At 38.3% G+C, this 22,649-nt stretch overlaps 1 protein-coding gene across 3 annotated transcripts in view; it reads right to left on the minus strand.

Moving 5' to 3' along the window:
• Positions 1-405: 405 nt before the first annotated feature.
• KCND2 (potassium voltage-gated channel subfamily D member 2) overlaps positions 406-22,649 on the minus strand; it is a 255,112-nt gene continuing 232,868 nt past the window's right edge. For all 3 annotated transcript variants that reach the window (XM_015853454.2, XM_015853444.1, XM_032442896.1), the window contains 5 exons: positions 17,558-17,720; positions 10,169-10,267; positions 8,590-8,685; positions 5,214-5,461; positions 406-3,693 (listed from right to left, as the gene is read on the minus strand). In XM_015853454.2, coding sequence (XP_015708940.1) covers positions 3,516-3,693; positions 5,214-5,461; positions 8,590-8,685; positions 10,169-10,267; positions 17,558-17,720 — 784 coding nt within the window. In that variant the 3' untranslated portion in view covers positions 406-3,515. The remainder of the gene's footprint in view (positions 3,694-5,213; positions 5,462-8,589; positions 8,686-10,168; positions 10,268-17,557; positions 17,721-22,649) is intronic.

Raw genomic sequence — 22,649 nt, forward strand, 5'->3', positions numbered from 1 at the left:
TTTGATATCAGTCTTGAGGTGATTTTGTCACCTAGGATATGCATCCAGACAGTGACTGGATATGTTCATTTTCTAAGAAGTAAAGACAGAGTGGTAGATTTCATATTACTGAAAAGAATTCAGTGCCCCAGTTTTCTCTGCTGCTGCTGCAGGCTGGGCATGAAATAGCAAAGGGTTCCTTTAGCAGCTCTGTTAGCAAAGGGAGTGTGGAAGGGAAACATGGGCAGCTCCGTGGTGCAGCTCTGGCCGAGTGGTCTTGGTGACTCTTATGGTTTAGATGAGCTCAGATGTGCTTGCATGGAACTAGTATTGGGGGTCCTTGCCCCCAGATTCAGTGCTCTTTGAATCATGTTAGGAAAAGAAAAAGAAAAACAAGTTCCATGAATAAGTTATTGCAAAACTAGGTTGACCCATTCAAGCATGCAGATGTTTTATTTAAGTACTCCTCAAATGTCTATTTATTCAGCATAACACATGTATTATGCTGCCTTCTGAAATACGATATATGACTGTCAAACAAAATTGTCAAAAACAACAGCTTCGGTTTCTTTGTATGATACACAGAAATAATTACATTTCATGTACAGTACAGATGCATTTTACACAGTCATCAACAGTCATTCACTACCAAAACAGCATTTAAATCACCTAAAACACCAAAAGAATGTGTATTTTCCAAATTCAAAATAACGCAATGATCTCGCATGTGGCATGTGGAGATATGAGACAAGACTAGAATTCTGCAAAATCATACTAAATTATTCCCTAAACTGCAATTTAAGAATGAAGGTACAGGTTGGTTTTGGGATGTAACTAACTGTTATGCAAGTGTATTGCTCTAGTGCAATTCTTTTAGTCCATGCAAAAAGGAGAATAAAGAGCTTTTAAGAGACACGTGAACTGATGGAGTCAATAGGTTTCTTGGGTTGTATGTAATCTGTCCCAAACTGGGTTTGGTAACTGCCTTTTAACATTATTTAACTATGTTCCTACTCAAGAAGTACCATATGGCGTTAAGCTGCTGTTGCAGATATGCTAGTGTAAAGGCAGTTTTATGTCAATAGTTCTTTTAGCACAAGGTGGGGGCCAAGCCAGTTTTTTATGAGTGACCGTGGGTAGATGGAGGATGTAAGCATAAGCTCAAGGTCTGTTCTAGCTCTCATGTTAACCCCTTTAAACTTAGGTATCCCACCAGCTTCAGCAGATATACCACAGTTTTCTAACAGGGTAAAAGACAGGCATGCAACACAGCATAGCTGACATCAGAATGACTCAAAGTGAGTGTTCTTCTGTCAGAGGACAATCTGTGCTTCTGCTATCTGTTACAATCTGAAAGAAATTTAGAAGCTCGGTTTACAGTAAATTTTTCTGATTGGAACAAAAAGTGAGTTGATAACTGCAAATTAACCAAGCATCTGAATAAGCAAACAGTAGGAAAAAAAGCATAATGTATTACATTATATGCTCCTTTTGATTGCAATTCAATTCTAATAGGTGAAGTTGTTACATTTTGGTGTATATACTGTAGCATGATAGTCCATCATCTACTCTTCAGTCTCTGTTGACAGGTACAGAGAATTATGTGTGTGCAGTAAAAAGTGTCCTATCAGCAAGTTTCAGTTTTTAGTGGGTGTCATCTCCTAATGTAAAATTTAAGGTCAGTAGAATGCTAACAAATACTATATTGAAATATATACTACTCAAACTATTAAATAACTGTGTTAATCATTTATTGTAATGGCCTCTAATGTACCGAGTCTTTTGATTTATATGCATATTTTATTTTGCAGACATGCAATTATTTCTGATCCAGTGTTCTTGATGTATATATGTACGCACTGATATGCAAATATTCCATGTATATTTGATGTATAGGATGTATGGTAGTTTGTGTACATTCCTATGAAGCATTATGATACATCATCTAATGCACTCTCATGAAGAAAAGTGTCCTTTTTGTATCAGAAAGGTTTCTGCTAACACCAGTGTCTTCTAAAAATGAAGCCAAAAAACCTTAACTAAGAGAGCCTTCATAGTACCTGTTAGATCAGCCCACTGGAAAATTCCAATAGAAATCAGTCACATTTTTATAGCTTTGAGACCCAAACCATTATTTATCAGTGTTCTTAGAGAATTACATACCTTAACACAATATAAATCCTCAAACTAATTTTAGGATTCAAGTTAGTAGATAACTGCAAGAATAATTTTTCCATTGTTTTTACTGAATGTCTTTCAGCATCTTCCACTGCAGCCAACACTCTGTATGCTGCAGAACATCCATAGGGAAGGCTTAGAGAACAATGTTAGTTGATCTCCAAACTGCCTTTGTTCCAATCTCAATTTAAATAGGAGTGATCCTGCAACACTACACTTGGACAAGAGGTTTGTTCTGAAAATACAGAATGAGACAAGATGTCTGCAGAACTAAGGACTACGCCTGTTCATTAGCAGCCTTGAAATCCCAAACAGCATGGTAATGTTGGAGCAGACAATGAACTGTGATAGAAACAGAGGACAGAGGACAAAAAGAACAGTGACTGAATAGCACATTTGTGGTGCACGGTTTGGCTGTAAGATTATGTAGATATTTGCCATTAGACATTTATAGTGTAGATGAAGTTGTGTAAAATACCTTAAAGAAAAACAAATCCTGATTCCTGATACAACAGGTGTACAATGACTTATTGCAGTTGTAACAGTACCTAGGAAGCAAGATAAAACAATAGTAAATATTGAACTAACTGAACACCTTTAGTACACTAATGAGTGTTTGAATAAGAAACACTGCATTTTTCAAAGGGAAGTTATTTGTACAACTACCATGGAACATTAACAATCAGCTTGTTGTAAGTGCACAGAAATGCCCCTTTCTACAGTAATATTTTATCATGCCTAATCTGAAAAACAACAAAAGTAAACTGAGATCACAGCTCCAAATAATTTCAGCATGCATTATGGTTGTATTTCTTTCAGTCAGTACAAACATATTTCATTATGAGCATTTTTTCTTTTATTTATTTATTTTTTTAATAGTTTCTCAACAAGTTTGTGGTTTATTAACAGGAGGAAAAAAAGACAAGTTATCAAAATGTTTCTTGTTTTGCATTCAGCAGGAACACAGGTTTCTTTTTTTTTTTTGTTTTATGTGTACTTTTTCTTTTTTTTTTCATTTTTTTTCTCTCTTTTTTTTTTTCTTTCTAAAAAGAGCTCTCATGATAAGAAGAAGCATCAATGGGGACATTTCATTGTGCTCTACAGTAAGTCAGGATGGTCACAGAAACTTCCACTGTGTGTCAGTTCCAACACTATGTAGAAACTCCATTGTTTTCCACGCTGTGACACTGACAGCCACAAATTGTTGTGGTTCTCCTGAATGTCTCACTCCGTTGCTGCTGGCACACACATCAGGGGGTGTTGTCTTTGTCAGCTCTCTCATTCCTCAGGACTCGTTTCTCTCTGCAGAACTCAGCTTATAAGTGGTCTTTATTCTAATTTATAAATAATTCCTTATTTTATAAAGCGGATACTCTGACAATGTTTCCTCCTGAATACTCGGGAGACTCTGGCCTATCATCTCCTTCAGGCGTGGTGACGGGAGGTGTTGGGATGCTAATTATTGCTGTAGTGACGTAAGGCTGCTCACAGTTTAGTTTAACGCACTCTTCCACTTTGGCATTTAAGCTGGATCGGCTGGAGGAAGAAACAAGAACTCATGAAGAAAGCAAGTCCATATTCCTGCACACCTGATGTGTGCTCAGTGCAATCCTCTCTGCCCTGCCTTGTTATGGAGTTCAGAGGGACATAGTGGCACTGGGCCCCTACCAACACCTACCCCAGGAGCAGGCGGCCCAGGGCTATGGCCTTTCCCCCCTTTTTTCCCACCTTCTACGCTTCTAAAAGTTTCTCAGCTCATCACCTAAGTGTTTCTGAGCATTTGGGCTGCTCACTGGAGAGCAAACAGCATCGACAAATGCCTCACATTGCAGGGAAGCAGAAACTAAGTGAAATTCCCCGTACCCTACTGAATCCCCGATGTCATCTTTATGTAAGAGCCTTTGTACATTACATACCGTCAGTAGTAAGATGCAGTGATACGAACACAAATTGTTTGAGTTAGTGAAACTCAGCATAATAAGAAACTTAAAGCTAACTCACAAAAGGTGAGACTGGCAGTTCAAACTTTGTTGTTATTTAGTTTTTTTTTTTCTTTTTCTTTTCTTTTTTTTTTTTTTTTTCCTCTCACTGTGTTAGTTATTCTGTGATGGGATGTGCGGTGCAAGAAAGTCTGCCAGCAGAGAAAGGATGGGTCCAGGCAATCCAAGATAGATTGGAGCTCTGTGGTGACCAAGAGCTGAAAAACTCCATTAGCTACAAGCTGCTGAATTATTCATAGAATTGAAATCCAAACCTAATAACTATTTAAAGCAAGCTACTCAAAATGTCACTTAAAAAGTGAATCTTTCTAGTAACTCATGATGAGAACACATCTTTTTTAAATGGCAGCACATCTGAGTTCAACATTTCTGAGCCCTCTGATGCCTTTGTTATGTTCTCAAGAGATGGTGCTCAGATACACCTAAAAGTCAAACAGTATATTTGTGAGAGTACAGAGATTTTCAATAAATTGCAAACTTAAACTGTACATTCCTCACTTTTGTAATAACTACTCAAAATACATTTTTCTTACCCATTTCATACTTTCTGTTTGGTAGAGACCTTCTTATTACTACAGCGCTTACGACTCTGGCAATCTACTTTTATTTCCCTTTTCTCTCCCTTATTTGGAAGTGTAATTTGTGCTACGTTTCTGAACTAAATAAACAGCATATTTTTCGTTTATTCCCCATTTGCTTGTCTTGTGTATGAGAACTGCACATTTTTCTGTGCTTTTTCTTCTTCTGTGTTTGCCTGTGAGCTGTACTGTTTGGTATTTTATATCATTTGGAGTCCCTGGATGCTATTCTCTGCAAAGAGCACACAACGGTTTATGGGGAGGACATAAGAGGGCAGAAATGAGAAGAGACTGACTATTCTTTTACCTTAGAATTACATTAGGAGAAAGCAGAGTGTGGGCTATTTCAGGACTACTGTCCATTCTAGATGACAATTTCAGTTTTATCTGCAGCCTCCCAGGCTATTTGTGGAGGCCAAAGCGTATTCCTAGTAAACAAATAGGTTTCAGCTCCTTGTGCGCTGATGCTAAGAAGTACCTGTTAGACAGAGGTGTCCTCTCTACACATCTGATCTGGATGGTACTGAGCTCCTGTACGCTGCCGTGGCGGCTGCCCGTGAGGGCAGTGTTGGGGATGCGGTACGTCTTTTTATGTCTTCGTGAGCAGCAAGTGCCAGTGACGCCTTGTTGGGATGAAAGAGAGGGGCTGTGGCTCGGGGGTCGATTGACTGTAGAAACCTCCATGCAGCTCTCTTCATAAAGCTGTTCATCCACAAACTCATGATTCTAGCACAAAGGAACCCAGCAAAGGGACAAAGCACACACAGAAAGTTAATTAAAATGGACATATTAAGTATGCTTACTTAAAGGCTTAAATCGGTACCACTGAATAAATCAGTAAAGTTAGACAGCTTAGTTTTGATTACAGTGTTTAGCCCATAGTAGCCTGGGCTGAATACCAGTACGAATGTAAACACTGGAACAAAACTCTCAAGGTACTTAGCTATGAAAAAATAACCCAAGTTCTTTTGTAAAACCATATCGTAGGCTGCGCTATGAATGTCTGTTATCTGAGGAGTGCCAGAAAATGGGGGATTATGTTTATTTGTAAATATAAAAGTGGTGCTTATGTAAATGCCCTAAATGCCATTGAGAAATAGGATTTGCTGAACAAAACTAGAGTAAAATTGATAAATATTTCTCAGATGACTTCATAATACGTCAGTTTTGGATTACACATTAGAAAGCAGGATTTGAAGCACTGTTTCAAGGTATGCATGTATGTAATAGAAAAAGAATCAAATAAATATACCCTTTGTTTGCAGGAGATAGTGAAACAGTTATATAAAACCATTCAGTATGCTCCTCATTACTGCAGATCTAAATATCAAAATCAGTTCTGAAGATGGAGTGTTTCATTAAATAAGGTCTTTGTCCTTGCGATCCTTGCTTAATCCCAGCACAGACAAAAATTCAGTAATTTCATAGGGTTGTCCTAGAACTGAATCTAGATTCAAGCAAACGGCAATTTACGTTGACTTGGTAAGTGAGTGGGGATTGCTTCACATTAAGCTGTGATTTCCACATTTTGAAACAGTGAAGCAGTGGTGCTGATAATAGGAAGAGACTAAATAAAGAAAGAATATACACATATTTATATGTATTCAAAGCAGCAGCCCAAACTAAACTGAGATTAAGACACATTCACATGCACTTACGGAAAGCCTCCTTTTTTCTAACCTCTTTGAAGTTATCAATGGAATTATCTACATATCCTGGCAATGTTTAGGGGCTATGCTCTGTTTCACACTCTTCCCAGTGTCATTCACGTCAGGTTTGTTAGCCTGCTGCATGTTTATCTATTGGAAAGAGAAAAAACTATCTTCCCCTCAAAGAAGGACTCACTAATTAGAAAGATGCTCACGTTTCCCAGGAGAATTGTGGTACAGTGCAAATATAAAATATGTGAGCAAAATAAATAGTGTATCAGCTGCAGCCAACTGTTGATAAAAATGGAAACACCTTCATAGGCTTATCATCATTTCTGTTTCTTCTTTTCCTTCACTCAAACATAAATGTGCGTGGAATTGACTGATACTGAAGAATACCCATTTCAGGTGATATGGAAAGAAAAGATTTGCTTGAAAATAGACTAATCTAAAGCATGTGTCAGCAACAAACAAGATTTTGAACACTATCACACAGTGGACATAAATTTCAGAGAGAAAAAAGACCTGATCACTGTCTTCAGATTCTCTTTCAGGGCTTACATTCTACTTGCCAACAGTTCTGCTCATTTTCCCACTGAAAATTATTTTGTTCTTTCTAAAACTTTTATGGAGCAACCAACAGAATTCAATTAGTAGGGTCCATTAAAGAGGGCTGCTGAATGAACTTTTAATATAGACTGGAAACATTTTGAAATGATATAATGGCTCCAGTTAATCTATTTGATTACACTTACAAATTAACTGTTCTTACATCAGCTAAATGTAGCCTATAAAATATAACATTTGGTACAATTATTTTCGTTATTAATGTAACTTTCAAAGAATTCCACGACATTACTCATGTGTGTTTCATAGAGTATGAAAGATTTTATTATATTGGCTTTGATTTGTTGGAAAAGATTAAATACTGCTTTGCGTAGCATTTGGTATATGCCCCACTCAAAAGAAGTTATTTTGAAGAAGGAGGAGAGATGAAGAAGGCATCTTGTTCTTGTTGGTATACCAGGAAACAGCTGCTTTCCAGATTCCACAATCTGGGTGCCTGAAATTTCTACTTGCATCTTAAATTTTTGGAATGCAAGATCTGGCCAGACAGTTGCTTACATAAACTTTCCATATTCCATCCTTATAATTAGAGGAAACGTGAACGTTTTGAGGTTGAATTCCACCAAATGGATTTTTTTTTATGACTTCTATGAGAGTTTAACAAGACCTGTGGCTACTACTAGGTTTTGAAAATATGTTTGTAATATTCAACTGTGGAACATTTCAAGGCAGATTATTATTATCAGGTTCTAGTACAGAATGTCTCAAAAATGTTCCAAAAGAACCCAGGCTGAATACTGGCAAAGTAACAACATTATACTCTGAGTAGGAAGCAAGACTTTGTGTCCTACAACCCATTATATAAGATTGAATATTCTGAAGGTAAGCATGGAAAAACATAAGCACCTGAGAGATGACATATAACTAGCTAAGTGATATAACAAATGGGCTATTTTATTTACAAGAAAAAGTTGTCTACTGGAGAACATTGATTTATATATATGAATACATAATATTTTAGCAATGACTGGAAGGGGAAAAATTTATATTTTTATTTTCAGAATGGTGGTAAGAAATGCACATTACTTTCTATTGAATATAGCAGAAGAATTACTATGCCCTTTCACACACACACACACACACAAAAGACAGTAACTTTAAGATGAAAAACACAATGTCCCACTATGTATCCAGACCTTAAAGAGAAGCTGCAAAATAGAATGGTTGAGGTTGGAAGGGGCTTCTGGAGGCCCACCCCCTGCTCCAGTAGGGACACCCAGAGCAGGGCGCCAGAGCAGCATCCAGGTGGCTATAGAAGATCTCCAAGGAGGAGACTGCATAGCCACTGGGCAGCCCATTCTGGTGATCCATCAAATGCACACTGAAGGCCACATATGCTGCTAGCCTAGGCTGATGTCACTTTACCTTTCACACTAGACGAGACTCTCATCTGGCTCCCTCTTTCCTTTTCAAGTGCAGTGGGTACCATGCTTTAAAATACAATCAAATGGCTTTTCTTCCCAACTAATCACGTTCACAAAAGGCTTATTACTTAGAAAAAATACTGAAAACATTCAGAATTAGACTAATGTTGAAATTTACTAGAAAACTTTTTTTTTTTTTTTTTTTTTTTTTTACCGTAGTTTTTTCCAGGCAGTGAAGCAGGTGGTGGTGCTGCGTTTCAAAGGAAGAGCCAGATTTGCTAACAAAGGCCTGTTCTTCTTCACTGGAGGACTGTTAATATAAAGAACTCCGTATTAGTCTCATGTGTGAACAAAAAGGCTCTTATTCAAGTATTTGATCAGAACTAATCTGGGTTGTATACTGTAGCATAACTGTAATGCCTCTTCCACGTGAGATAACACAAATGACCTTGGACGTGATTACTATTTTACTTTTTTCTTTTTAATTTAAAGTCTTCCTGTCCTTCTCTTGCACCTCCTTCTAAATATTTCCATTTTAGGTCTTTTAATGCCTGTATAGCTCGACTAAAGTAATTTCCATGTGCAATCAACACGCAAGCCTTGCATTTTGTATTAATACATACTTACAGTTAACATAAATTTCAGCAACAGTAAAATATTTTTTGCTTGGGAATGTGCCTTATTGGAAGGAAATTAAATAGAGTCGTCCTCTTGGGATCATTTCACTGCACTGAAGAATGTGTGGTATTGCTGCTTACACAAAAACTCATGTCAGTGATCCCAATCTGCTGACTGCAGAGAGCGTACAACAGATGTTACTGACACAGAATGAAGAATTAAGTAGAAAGCATCCACTGTTTATTAATTGCTTTCGTAATTATTCACTGGAAACCAAAAGAATAAAATAGAGGAGGAAGTGGGATAATAGGAAAGATTAGAATTCAACTTTGGGGTATTTGAAAGCTGCATGGCAATTAAGCCATTTGGTGTCTCTTGCAGTGATTTGAATTCTTCTGAGCAGAAGAGGAATTGAGAGCTCTGACCGCTTCCCTTTATGCTAAATCACAGTCAACTTCCTCTTCTGGCTATATGCTATAACGTTAGCCTTTATAACACTTCTTAAACAGAAAGGGCACAGAGGAATGAAAGCTTTCCTGTATCCCTCAGGGAGCTGCCAGAAAGTAGCAGGGACAGAGAAACAGTGAGCCCTCAGTGCTCAGCTCTGTGCAGGCCAGTGGCTGCCTCTGGCCGCATGCAGTCCTGTTGTCCCTGCTGCACCTGGGGGTAATGGCTGAGGCTGTCCCAAGAAACAAAACAAAAGTAGGCGCTTCCAGGGAACATTTGCCACTCTGCAACACCCACCTGTGCCAACAGTACCCTATGGCCACCTCTCTCACTGAACATGAGAGAATTATCACCCACGTTCTGGCTGCAAAAAGCCAAATGAGATAAATGTATCCTAGAAGGCAAATGAACTAAGCTTTCTTAAAAGAGAGCTTTCAATGAGATCTGCCTCTGAAAATCCAGTTTATATTGAACACAGCATTTCTAACTGGCTATTTCCTCACTTGGTGGTTTTTTGATTGTTTGTTTTTTTTTTAATTACCCTATTATCAGCTCCTGTAAAGTACCTTTAGCAGTAATAATTGCCCAGCTTATCTTTCCTTAATCTACCTCTAAAGACAGCATTGACTAAACACCCAAGTTGACATGCCCTAGCAAGAAACAGAATGAACTGCTGCTGTGCTGTTATTAAGCTGTTACTGTGGAGGTGGAGGACACAAACACATTACCTGCTGCAGCTGGTTACTCAGTAAGCCATTCCGTTTGCTCTGCATGTAGGCATTAGCACTCCCACTCTTTGCTGCACGAATTCGAGCAAGTCTTGCTTTCTGCATAAACAGACAAAATAAGAGAGTGTCACATGCACTTGTATCCATTATTCTGTTTATCTAAAACTACTAATTGGAACCAGCTGCTTATGAATACCAATGTCATAATCACTGAAAGGCTGCATTGCAGTTGTCCTCCGGGTGGAGCAAATCACAAATATCTTGCTATAGAAATGCAAAAAACCACACGTTCTTAGTTGTTTGTATGCACCAGCTGAGAAGAACAATGATTTTGGAGAGGGGATTAGACAGATCAGCATGTAAGTGATTCCTGCCATGGGGTTTTTTGTTCTTTTTTTTTTTTTCCTGGATGTCTGTACCTTGTAGATCAGGAGCATGGCTTCCATCTTGGCTGCTCCTGCAATGACTCTTCAAATAGGAAGAAATAACTCAGAGAACCATAATATTGCAACTGTCGTAAGCTGCTTTCTCAGAGATTTCTGAGTTTTTGAAATAACAGTGGTTGGTTTTAGTCTCCCATTTAAATTCCTAAATACTTGACAGGCCTTTTAAAAGTTTGTGTGTGTGTGTCTTAATGTGTATTTTTATAATGAGACTTAATAGTCATCATTGTTGATCATAATCTATCCATAATCTGGTTTTTCAGAGATAGCAGTCATCCAACTGCTGAGATAGAGATCTGATTTGAGCGTACTCAAGTGAACCTTCTTGTTTATGCAGGTGACCTTCATCCCAGAGAAAGCGTCTTGTTGGATGCTTTGAATCCGCTAATTTGCAGAACAATTAGAAGCTAACATTATAGAATAAGAGAATCCTAGCGAAGGGACCCCGGGAGTCCATCTTGTCCAATCCCCTGCTGCAGGCTTCCCAGAGTAGGTTATGTAAGAAAGTATCCAAGCAGGTTTTGATATTCTCCAGAGAAGTAGCCTCGTCTCCGGGCACCACTGAAAAGTGCCTAGTCTCCTCCACTGGGCTCTCACCCTTTAGATGTTTTTAAGTGTTGTTAAGATCCTTTCCCAGCTTCCTCTTCTCCAGGCTGAACAGCCCCAGGTCTTTAAGTCTTTCCACATAAAGGAGATGCTCCAGGCCACTCATCATCTTTGTGGCCTTCCGCCGGATCTTTTCTAGGAGTTCCTTGTCTTTCTGGAACTGAAAAGTCCAGGACTGGACACAGTGCTCTGGATGTGGCCTCACCAGGGGAGAGTAGAGGGGGAGTGTCACCTCCAATTGACCTGCTGGCTGCACTCTTTTTAATGTACCCTAGGATTCCACTGGTCTCCTTGGCCACAAGGGCACACTGCTGGCTCATTGCTGTCCTGTTGTCTTCCACCCAAGTCCTTCTCTACAGAGAATTCCAGCAGATCAGCCCTTAATCTGTACTTATGCAGGAGTTACTCTTCCTGCAGAGGAAAGCATGAAGAAATGAGCCTCTTGACAAATATTATGCAAAATCAAAGCATTTGTGGCTGTTCTAGAATGGTATCCTTGTTCTGTAATTTTTCTGGCTGGTTCTTTGTGTGTATCATAGAGAGTTTGGGCCTACCTTCCAGCTTAGATTTCTGATTTTGAAAGCATCAGGAATTCAATGTCTGCTGAAGCACAGCATACAATTGAAGAACTTGGAGAACTAAGTTTAATATATTAATCAGGATTTCCATATCTGACAGTTCCTCAGTTGGTATTGCCAGAAAACAAAGGGAGCATATTTGTCCCTTCCGCTCAGTTTCTTTGGTATTAAGTGACAACGTGAAATGATTGAGAATCCCTGAGTGCTTAAGATAGCGGGAAGAAGCCCAGTCACAGCGGCCACCAGATCATCTCTCTGGTATGACTAATAATTCACTGCGAGGAATGACTCAACACCATGCTTCTTTGTACTCGCAGGCTGAAACTCACAGAAGACCTTCTCAACAGTGAGCCAAGAAATTCATGACAGCTAATAGAAAGCATGACTAGAATCTGGCTGATATGTGCACATGCTGTGTTCAAGAATATATGAAAAGTCTGTCTTAGCACTGTTCCTCATTAGGAGCTTGAGATGCTTTGGAGGTGCTACTGCAGAGTACAACTTGCAGTCCCATAAGTAAATTATTTCAGTCTTACGATGTTTCCTGTGTTACCCACTCAATGTGAAACCATATTGGTAAAAATTTTGGTAATTTTTATGGTGTTTAGGGCAAAAACCATGAGATAAAACTAAGTTCTTTTACTGGGATGAAAATCCACCATAATCTAACATGAAACTTTCTAACAGAACTAGTGATCAGCTTCAATTCTTACATCATCCCTTGTATTGCCCTGAATTCCTTTGAATGCTTTGCTTCATATTTATCTTCTAATTTTGTAACTTAAGGGTGGGTCCTTTGTAACCTAGAGGTGGGTATGACTGCAATAATTGAAATCTTACAAATGGATAACACTTTTCTTTGGTGACTGCCAGTTTCAGAAAGATAAACACTTAATTTCACAAGGTTTTAAATGACACTGAATGTTGTTCCATGGGTTATTTCCAATATCCAGTTTTAAGCACTCAAGATACCCTCAGCTGTTCAACTGTGGTAAGAGAGATTTATCAGAAATACTTTAGGGCACAGCTTATCGTGGTACTGGGAATCATTTTTGACAAGAGTCTCTCTTCTGCCTGCTATGCAAGAACTGAGGTAACCTGCCCCTTTAAAATTAGTACCTACACAGCTCCTTTTGTTTCCCTTCTGCTGCTCTCCAGACTATTTAACTGTCTTGGTATCAAAAACTGAAAATGTACTTACCTTACAGGTGTTATTTCTTTAATGACCTTGTACAATTAAAAAGGAAAAATTCCTTCATAGCCTTTCTGTGGCTCTTATAGCAACTGTCAGAATGATCTGAAGGTTAGTCCCATTGTACTTAAGTCGTTTGTTTGGTCTTTCATAAATCCATTGTATATACTTGTTTTCAAGTGAACAATCAGGCTCTGATTTTTCTCATTTTCAGTAACTGCTAATAGTTAACTTCACATTATAGAAAATAATTTATAGAACATCAGTGTGCAGTAGAAAGGAAAATGCTGTTTACTTTGTACGTTAGTGGATATGCAATTAAAAAGGTTCATGAGTTGCACCTTGCTTTCACACTCTATTCAAACTCAGTAAACTCAAGTGCTTTTGTGCTGAATTTCAGAGATCTTAGATAAGCTATTCCACTGATTATCTCTACAATTTCACTGAGGTTAATACTCTAAGCTAAAATAAGTTGCATTGGTAGCATGGTTCCTTATTGCAAGAGCTTGGCTTTAGCTTGCTAGGTGCTGTTAAGCAGTTATTGTAATTTTTCCTTTCCTAAAGTTATATTTATCTAGTACCTGATTATTTATTACTTGACAGATAAATACATCATGTACAACCAGTAAATAATGAAATACGAGCCCAGCCAATCTTCACGAAGTATTTTGCAATGTGAAAGTAGAAGACAATAATATGAAAGAATCAGAACTGTATGCATTAAGTCAGATTTTGGAGCTAGCTGTCATGTTTCTGTTTGTGTTTCCATTTGTGTTTCCGTCTGTTTGTTTCCGTATGGACCAGTCACAACACATCTGTCATTAAATTTGCCACTTGAAGGCACTGATGAGAAATGAAAATAACTTGACCTCCTGCAGTTGTCTCTAGCTGAGAAAAGCAGCATTCTTCAAAACTGTCTACACTTCTAATAAATCTGCTTGAGGTAAAAACAAAATAGGACTGTAGGCAATAATTAGTTAAGCCCTGAGTGCTAACTCCTGTATGTAGGTTGGACTATATATCTCCCTATTGCCAGATAAGGTCTGATTCTTGGATATCAAAGGCTGGTAGAGAAAAATGTTCTGATAAGCACAGAAAGTGTTTTTGTTGTTGTTTTTTTGTATATTTTTCACTTATTGTTTATATTGGGGTCTCTTTTACAACAATGCATTTTCATAATTAGAAGTAGGATTTTCCTTTAAAATGCATTCAAAATGAGATTACATGTTTATAAATTCCTTCTTTTCTCAAACATTAATGTGCAGCATTATTTTATTTTCTAATCTTGAAGGACAGTGCAGAATTCAGTAAATACATATGTTGGTGGTCACATGGATCTTCAGTAAGTCTCCTATCTCCTTGAGATTAGTTTCCAAGCATGTCATTGAATTCTATCAAGTTTCCTTACGGCTCAAATGTTTGGTCATTTCTAAAGGCTATTTTGATTGAATTTATCCATGGTAAAGGTTACCTTGATTGAATTTATCTATGAGATATTGATAAAGGAATTTCCACAATTCCAGTATCCGCTTTTCTTAGCTAGATGGAAGCCTCTTGAAGCAAACAGGAGGTACCATCTCTTACAAGGGTTTATGCTCTACTTTGAACATAAGTTGTCCATCACTTTCCCAGGGATGAAGGTCAGGCTGACAGGCTTGTAATTTCCTGGGTCAAAATGAATTAAAAATATAGTTTATCCAGAGTCAAAAGTCAGACGCTCAGAGTGTCACTCACTCAGAAACTACCTCTAATTTGTTCTTGGATTTCTTCTATTTGTTCTTGCAACTGTGTTTCTCAGTACGTATTTGATTGTATAGGCAAAGATTGCAAACCCAACTGTAAGAAAGAATACTGCCAGAGCTCCACCTAAGAATCCATGGTTACAACTGGCCTGCTGGAGGGCTGGATGGTTGGCAGGCGCTAATGTAACATTGGGTGCTAAGCTTTGTGCAACTGGTAGTTTTTGTGATCTCTTTCCCATGATAATAGCCACCTTTAAAGGGAGTCATTTCAAGTTCCTTGAATGGCACTACGTTGTCAGGGAATATTAGATGGTAGGGATTCTGCACAGATATAAGGCACTGGATCTTTCTCAATTCAAAATAAAGGCTTGTTTATGTCACAGTGCTGCTGGTGGTGGTACTCTCTTACTAATGTCGTTGCTCATCTCTACCTGCTAGACCAGGCACCTCTGCTGCCAGGACATTCTGCTGAGCTGCAGCCAACAGCCAAATGAGGGAGGCAAAATGGGAGGGGGCTTTGTAAGGGAAGACAGGCTGGGCAGGGCCATCACCTCAGTGCCTCATGCTGTGGTATGACCATGGCTTGCAGCCAACATGGTGGCCTGAACACCTTATACGAAGGTATTAGAGCTCGCCTGTGAAATTCAAGTCTATACTTCATAGGTAAATATTGATAAATACAGGCTGTGCAGTATTCAGTAAGTTCTTTCTGCTGACTTTTCCTTCAGTCCCTCAGAGCAATACTCGGTTCATATCCTCTCAGTCATTTTAAAATGAGAGGGAAGATAAGTTTTGCAATAGAATAAATGAGTGAAACATACCCAGTGCTACATTAACCAGACCTTAAAGCCATTTTTATTATTTTTTTTTAATTCTAAAGCAAGAAGGATATAAACCTGGTCAGAGTAAATCTGTGATCCTTACTCTTGGCATTGTTCTGAGGACTGGAGGAAACGAGATTTTGCAGAATTGCCATTCATCACTTCACGTTCCTGTTTGTGACATACAATAAGCTCACTGTTTTTCAAGGAGAGAAAGTCGGTTATTAAACAGTTTCTATTCAAGAAGAGACTGTAGGGAATATCCACCAGTCTGCTGATCTAATTTTTGTAAGGTATTTTCCAATTTCCATCTCTTTTTCACTGTAAAGTGCAAATCAGATATAGAAAAATTTATTCAACATTATACAGTAGGAGGCTGTGTGTATCTGAAGTTGGTTGTCTGTGCAGTCATGAAAGCTCAGAACAGGCACATTGATTGCTGGGATCAAGCAGATCTGTTATCCATGACTGGCACAATGCTCTGAGGCATAGTAATGAAGCACTGTGTTCTGCTGGTACATACAGTTCTTTCACTCTTTACCGCATTTACGTTATATAAATGAAAAATTCTCTACAAAAGCAGTGTAGTTTAAAAGTTATGTACTCTACATTTTCTGGTTGTGGGAGAAGGGAGTATACAGCTGGGACACAGGACAAAACAAGATGCAAAAGGATGTGTGTAATTAGTAGATAGGGGAGATATGATACTTGGAGCACTAATACAGCCTGTGTTTGAAATCAGGTTTCTAAGTGTCTCTGGGATACCACTGTTCTCTCTGGTAGCCATTTTCCCAAGTCTTTCAAGACATGGCTATTTAAAGGATATAACATCTTTATCCCAAGCCTATGACTGACTTTCTTGGCAGTGTACCTCAGTTTCTCATGATTCTAAGATTTTCCAAGAATTATATCACCGTTTGCTTATTTCACTTCCTTTCTATGGAGTCATCAGTCAAAAAGTTGACCAGGAATAACAAATTTTTGTTATTCATTTTATAGTCTCTAATTGCTGTTGTCTATATGAAGCAGATTCAGCCTCTGTTCCCTTGGTCAACATGTGAATTTCACAGCCATGACCATCCTGTACACCTCTGTGGGCAGGGATCCTATTCTCACTGGACTGCTCAGAACCTGTGCGACCACTGGCTGATGAACCTTTTCCATAGAGTAAACAGCAGATCAGCTGCAGTCCCTTATCAGGGCTTCAGGTGTCAAGAGAGGCCGTATAAGACATTTCTCATCAGAAGGCTGAGTAAAGTGAATTGGGACTGGCATTTCTGATGTGGAATGGAAACAGTGGTGCTGCTCTGTCATGGCTGCATCTTTCCTGGCAAATAGGTCTTCCTGATTCTTGACTTGTGCATGTAGGTCAGTGAGGAAAATATGTCTTGTCATAGAACTAGTTGATATTTTAGTGATATCAGTCACTAAGGAAGCTGAAAAAAAACAACACAATCTTTTGTTTTTGTCTTTTCCCGATTCAGCTTTTTCTGAAGCCTTTTAAGCAAAGTAGTGCCAAGGAGACAAGTTCCCAATAGTCACTCCCCAGAGAGTTAACCTGGGAATTAAAGAAGTGGATTAGTGAAACTGGCTGTTAAGATAGACATTAGAAGTAATGTTTAGGTTTTAGGTGGTTTTTTTTTTGTGTGTGTGTGTGTTTCTTTTTGTGTTTCTTCTCAGAGCACTCTTGAGGAAAGAAAGTCTTGCTGAAAAGTAATGCTTTCAGTAGGCAGTACTACAGTTATTGCCTAAAAACAGTAGATCTGGTCTAACAATTAGGATGAATTACATCTGTAATTACATCTGTACATTTTGACAAAAAAAGATAAACAAACCATTTTTATTTAAATTAAAATTAACACAGCATTTGCATCTGGAACTCTGGCTTGGCACGTAATGTATATATAGCAGTCATATTTGTAATAAATCATACTCGCTTTTGAGACACATAAAAATTTACCTTTATGCTACTGTCAGTATCAAAAGGGGAAAAATTGAGGATCTCACCTTCTGTGCCCTGCGCTTGTCTGCTCGCTGGTTCTGGTGGTAGATACGGCTGAAGTTGGAGACAATGACAGGAACTGGCAGAGCAATCACTAAGACCCCACTCAATGAGCATATTGAACCAAAAATCTTGCCAGCTATTGTCTTCGGCACCATGTCACCATACCTGGGTTGAAGAAAATAAAACCCTTAGCAAAGACAAAATCTTTTCTAAGTACCAAATTTCAAGATAAATTAATTGCACAGTAGATTTTTCTTCTCTTTCATATAACACTTGATGGATATCATATTTTACACATTTTACACATTTGTTATATAGCAAGCCTAGTGCTGGGCTTCCTAAGGTGGAAGCTGCTCAAGTCTTCCCAACTGACTCTATTGTGATGAAGACAGACCTGCCTCTGGAAAAAATTCTTAGGGTCTAAGTCCTTCCTCTGTTTGTTTGATTGAAGAACTCACTGCTTTCCATTGGTGAGATCCAAGGGAGATCACTTGGTAAGTTAGATGTCAAGCTGAATAATCTATATTCTCACTAAGCTGGTATAGAGCTTTCCTTTAGGAAAGCAGTGTATTTTGGAACAGGGAGCCTGGGAGATCATGAACGTTCTATCCTTGGAGATTTTCAAGACTTGGCTGAACAGAAAGACGTCTGACCTAATCTTTTGTTGTTGATAGGACTTCTCTGAGTGAGAGGCTAGAATATCTGACCTCCACAGGTCCCTCCTATAGTTTAAATATTTTTCCACGTAGCCAAAAGCAAACCCCAGAAACTCGAGCCACAAGTGCAAACAACTAAAGAAATTTGAACTGCAAATCCTGGCAGTATTCAGAACTACTACGACTGGAATTTACCACATTTCTTTATGATGCTGGATATTGTTTTTTCCAGCAAGTGTATAATATTTCTTATAGTGTTGCTAAGAAGTATGTAGAGAGATTCCAGTGCCAGCTTATTAAGAGAAATCAGCTATTTGCACTTTGTAGACTGCCATATTCTATAGGACAAGGATGTAAATACAGACTACAGAGTTTAATAAAGAGATACATTACCTGCAAGTACCATTCTGTTTCAACTGAGTTTTAAACTATTAGTAAACATAGACTGTAGCATGTCCTTGTGTGAAGTGACACAGAACGTTTTCTACTGTGGAGTTTACAACAAGAAAAAAGGTAAGAAATAAAACTGCAGGAGGAACAATATTTGGAGAGTGGTATCTGGAAAACAGAAGCAGTTCAGAAGGAAGCTGGAGAAGCAGGAGAAGTTAGGGTGGAGTCTTCAAATTACACGGTCCAAATTGTGCCCATAATCATGAGAAGAGGGGCTGTCTAACCATGGTTAGAGAGCACTTTCTAGCAACAAGAGCTCAGCTTGTGTGTGAAGGAGATCATATATCACCTTGTGGGGGAAGATGAATGACTTGAATTTTCTAAGATAAGACGAAGGTATTTAACTCAAAGATTCAAATAAGGTTCATCCAGGCAGACATAATATAGATGGCCATGTCTTAGTTTATTGACCATGACTATGTTGTGTAAAATAGATGTTTAGCTGCTTTATAAGGCATGCCGAGGTGTAAAACATTCACAGGAAAAATTGTATATTATTATTTGTACTAATAAAATAGTCACCTCAGAATTTCTGTGTTGGTAATTGCTGATTTTGTGACATGCAGGAGTGGATAAAATGACATCAGGTAATAGAAACCATCTTCTAAGTTAATAATACAGGTTGTCTCAATTACAGGATGTATAAAATAAAGAACACTGGAAAGAGAGCTTTTCTGAGCTATTAACATTTGCAGCTTAGAACAAAGGTATTTTTGGTGCTTGTCTTCCTAAGCTAACCAGCCGTTCTCAGAGGTGACACATATGCAACTGTTGGGCCTGTGGGTGGATAATCAGCTTTTTGAGGTCCCTTTGCTGAACAGGGTCCTGGACACCTGACTAGTGCACTCAGCAGTGGTGAATGAGTGGAAACACAGGGATGCTGCTGGTGCAGGGTGGGAGGGTCTGCCCAGCACCCCCATACTGCCCTGTGAGCACCTGGGTGTGATGGGTGGCCTGAAGTTTGCTTAGAAGGGAAGGCCAAGGATCAGACCAGTGGTAAAAATTATTGGCTTACAGGAACTGCTGGTGTTTTGCTTCTTCCTTTAGGAGATGACCCAAGTATTTTTGGAAATTGAATTAAAGTGTATCAACAGAAAGCTATTTAGAAGGCAGGATAAATTTACACACACTTGATGCTATCAGAATTTGAAATACAAAATTTATACACATCTAGTACTATTATGACAGACCTATCAAACTAGATTACTAAGTCTATATTTAGATAACTAAAATTATCACTTGAAACGTGGAAGTGCTGAACCGTCATAAGCCTACATTACCACCAATAGCTGCTGTGGACTGAAGGCATTTCTAGCTCTAATTTGGTTTGAAGTTGCTCAGGGATGTATCACCCTGCTGAATACATGGCACCATAATTATGTGAATTATCCACAAACTGATGTTTTAGGCATGGTGACAGGAATTATAGCATATACATCTCCAAAATTTCAGTGTTCATATGTGACCTACCTAGGGATATAGGGAGACAGCTTTTCATGGCATTTCAGTGTTATGGAACTAAACAAACAAACAAACAAATAACGTTGTTTGATATATGAAGGTATTTTGCAATGTTTTTTCATCATTTCTGTGCAAGATGACAGGTAGATGGATATATCACCTATTTTGAAATAACTTGCTTTTATTTCTTTTTCAGCTTGAGTGAATTGTACGACAGTGACATTTTCCAGAAGTAATGCTGTTTTCCACTGTTTAGTGCTAATAATACTTTTCACATCTTTAATAACCCTAACAGAATTAGTTGTTCACCTGTTGATAAACAGTTTTTGGGAGGTTTAAATAAGATTACATTCAGAAAATATGACCACCAAGACACCAAGATACCTGTACTGCATGAGAAATATGTTCACTCACCAAAGGAGATTTTACTGCCCCGTCTAGCCTTGCTCTCCTTTGGGACAGTGACACAGATTTTAGTCTATCATTGGCAGGACTAAAATTATTATTGATATTCCTCCTGCTGGTTAAATATTACCTTTAGTTGTACTTCATATATCAGTGAGTATCATCAGTGCATGTGGATGGCAGAAAACTAAGGGAAAATTTCTCCTCCACCCTATCTGTAACTTCCCTTGGAAAAATCTACACTAAAAATAACTCAATTTTTAGTTGTAGCTTTGTGGTTTTTGTATTTTAAAGTGGGAGAAATAACACTTGATCTGCAAGACAAATATTTATTTCTGCCACAAATCTGATCTCTTCAGTGATGAAAACACAACAAACATTGACTTTTCCTAGGAACTTTTCAGAGAGAAGCTTCCCAAAATGGAATTATCTCAGGGTTTTATGTAGAACTACTTTCCTTGTCTCCCTGCTATTCAGACTATTACTGCAAACATATTCCGTAAGTGCGGTTTTGTGTTGTTTTTCTTCCTACTTTCAATCTACCTTTTCATAGCTTTTATATATAGTCTGTTCCATATATGTCTCATTGTGGCCAAAGCCCATGTTGGTCTTTGGGCATTTATGATTTCTACTGACAATCTAATTTTGCAACATCAAAAGTGTCATCACAACATTGTAAGCCCTGGATGAAGTGAGGAAAAAGAGATGCCGTGTTTATCCGTGTTATCCATCAGAGGCGTTCAACATTACCCAAAAAAAGGAAGTGAAAAGGATGTGACAAACTAGATATGTCAGTCAAGTTTTATCAAATCACAACTCAGAAATGACGTGATCAAACAAATGCATTGGTTTTACTGGACATAGTCCAGACAGGTCAGACATGTGCTATTGCTTCAGTCCGTGGCTCTCTGGTCACTAAGGGACAGACTAAATGGATGGATTTAAAGGAACATATGTTTTTCTCAGCTGTTTGCATTTAACAGGCAATAGAACATGTCTGCATATTTGATGCCATATTGCAAGTGGACACAGCAAATCTTGAAAACAAACACTGGATTTTTCAGAGTATTAACCTGAGCAACAGGGGCATGATTTCTTACAGCTTTGCATGGCAGATGTGGAGGCTTGAAATGCAGACTGAACCACACACAGAAAGGTGAGCTTTGTGGGAGCTTGGGAAAAACAGATGTATTTAGAATATTACAACTGCCCATTCTGTACCCAAAAGTATTACAACATCAGAGCTAACCCACAGACAGCCACCTGCCAAAGCGATACTGCTTTTGTAACTGTTGAGCTTAATACACCTCATGTTGCATACTGAGAATTCAAGAAATCTGAATCAGTATTTCTGTCATCTTCAGATATTTGCCTTATTACTGAGTCTAATGATGCATGCTTTTTTTTCTTCTTGTTCGATCTAGGACAGAAGATCTGTCACCTGTCATTATTTGAAACAAGTTGCACCTTTCAGCCATTTTTCCCTGAGCAGAGAAGGTCTTTCCTTTATCAACCTTTGTGAATGAGATTGACAGTGCTGATTTTTAGATGTCTGTTTGTATGAACTCAGGAGTAATTCTTTTTTTTCAAATGAAAATTAAGTGTATTCTGGAGGGTAAAATAATAATCAAAAGAATATTTTTCTTTCTATGTAGCGATTATTTTATATGCACTCGAGAGATTAGAAATGCAAATTTGCGATCATTTACCATAAGCAGAAAATCCCCAAACCTCCAGTGATGTCAGCAGAGAAAGTCTCAGATTGCAGGAGATATATAGCAGAAATAAATCCAGGATGTGCACCTTTACAAAGATCAAATAATTTAGGCTGACGTGAAAAATAAACTTGGCAATATTCAGAACAGCGAGGTGCAATAGCGCTTTCTGGCGCTAGGGGGCATAAACACCATTAAAATTAAATGCAAATCCCTAAAACTATTTTTAATGCATGTTGCAAATACTTCTGCCCTCTCCCACCTCTTTCGAATTCATTTACATTCTTTTACAAACATTACGTTGATTGAGGTCCGTTGCCTGCTCCCATCTGATTTGCTAAAGAGGGAAAGCTGGTAACATTTCCAAGCATGTAAAACATATCACAGAATAATGGGGTTGTAAAGAA

Source organism: Coturnix japonica, chromosome 1 (genome assembly GCF_001577835.2).
Source record: "Coturnix japonica isolate 7356 chromosome 1, Coturnix japonica 2.1, whole genome shotgun sequence".
NCBI lineage: Eukaryota > Metazoa > Chordata > Aves > Galliformes > Phasianidae > Coturnix > Coturnix japonica.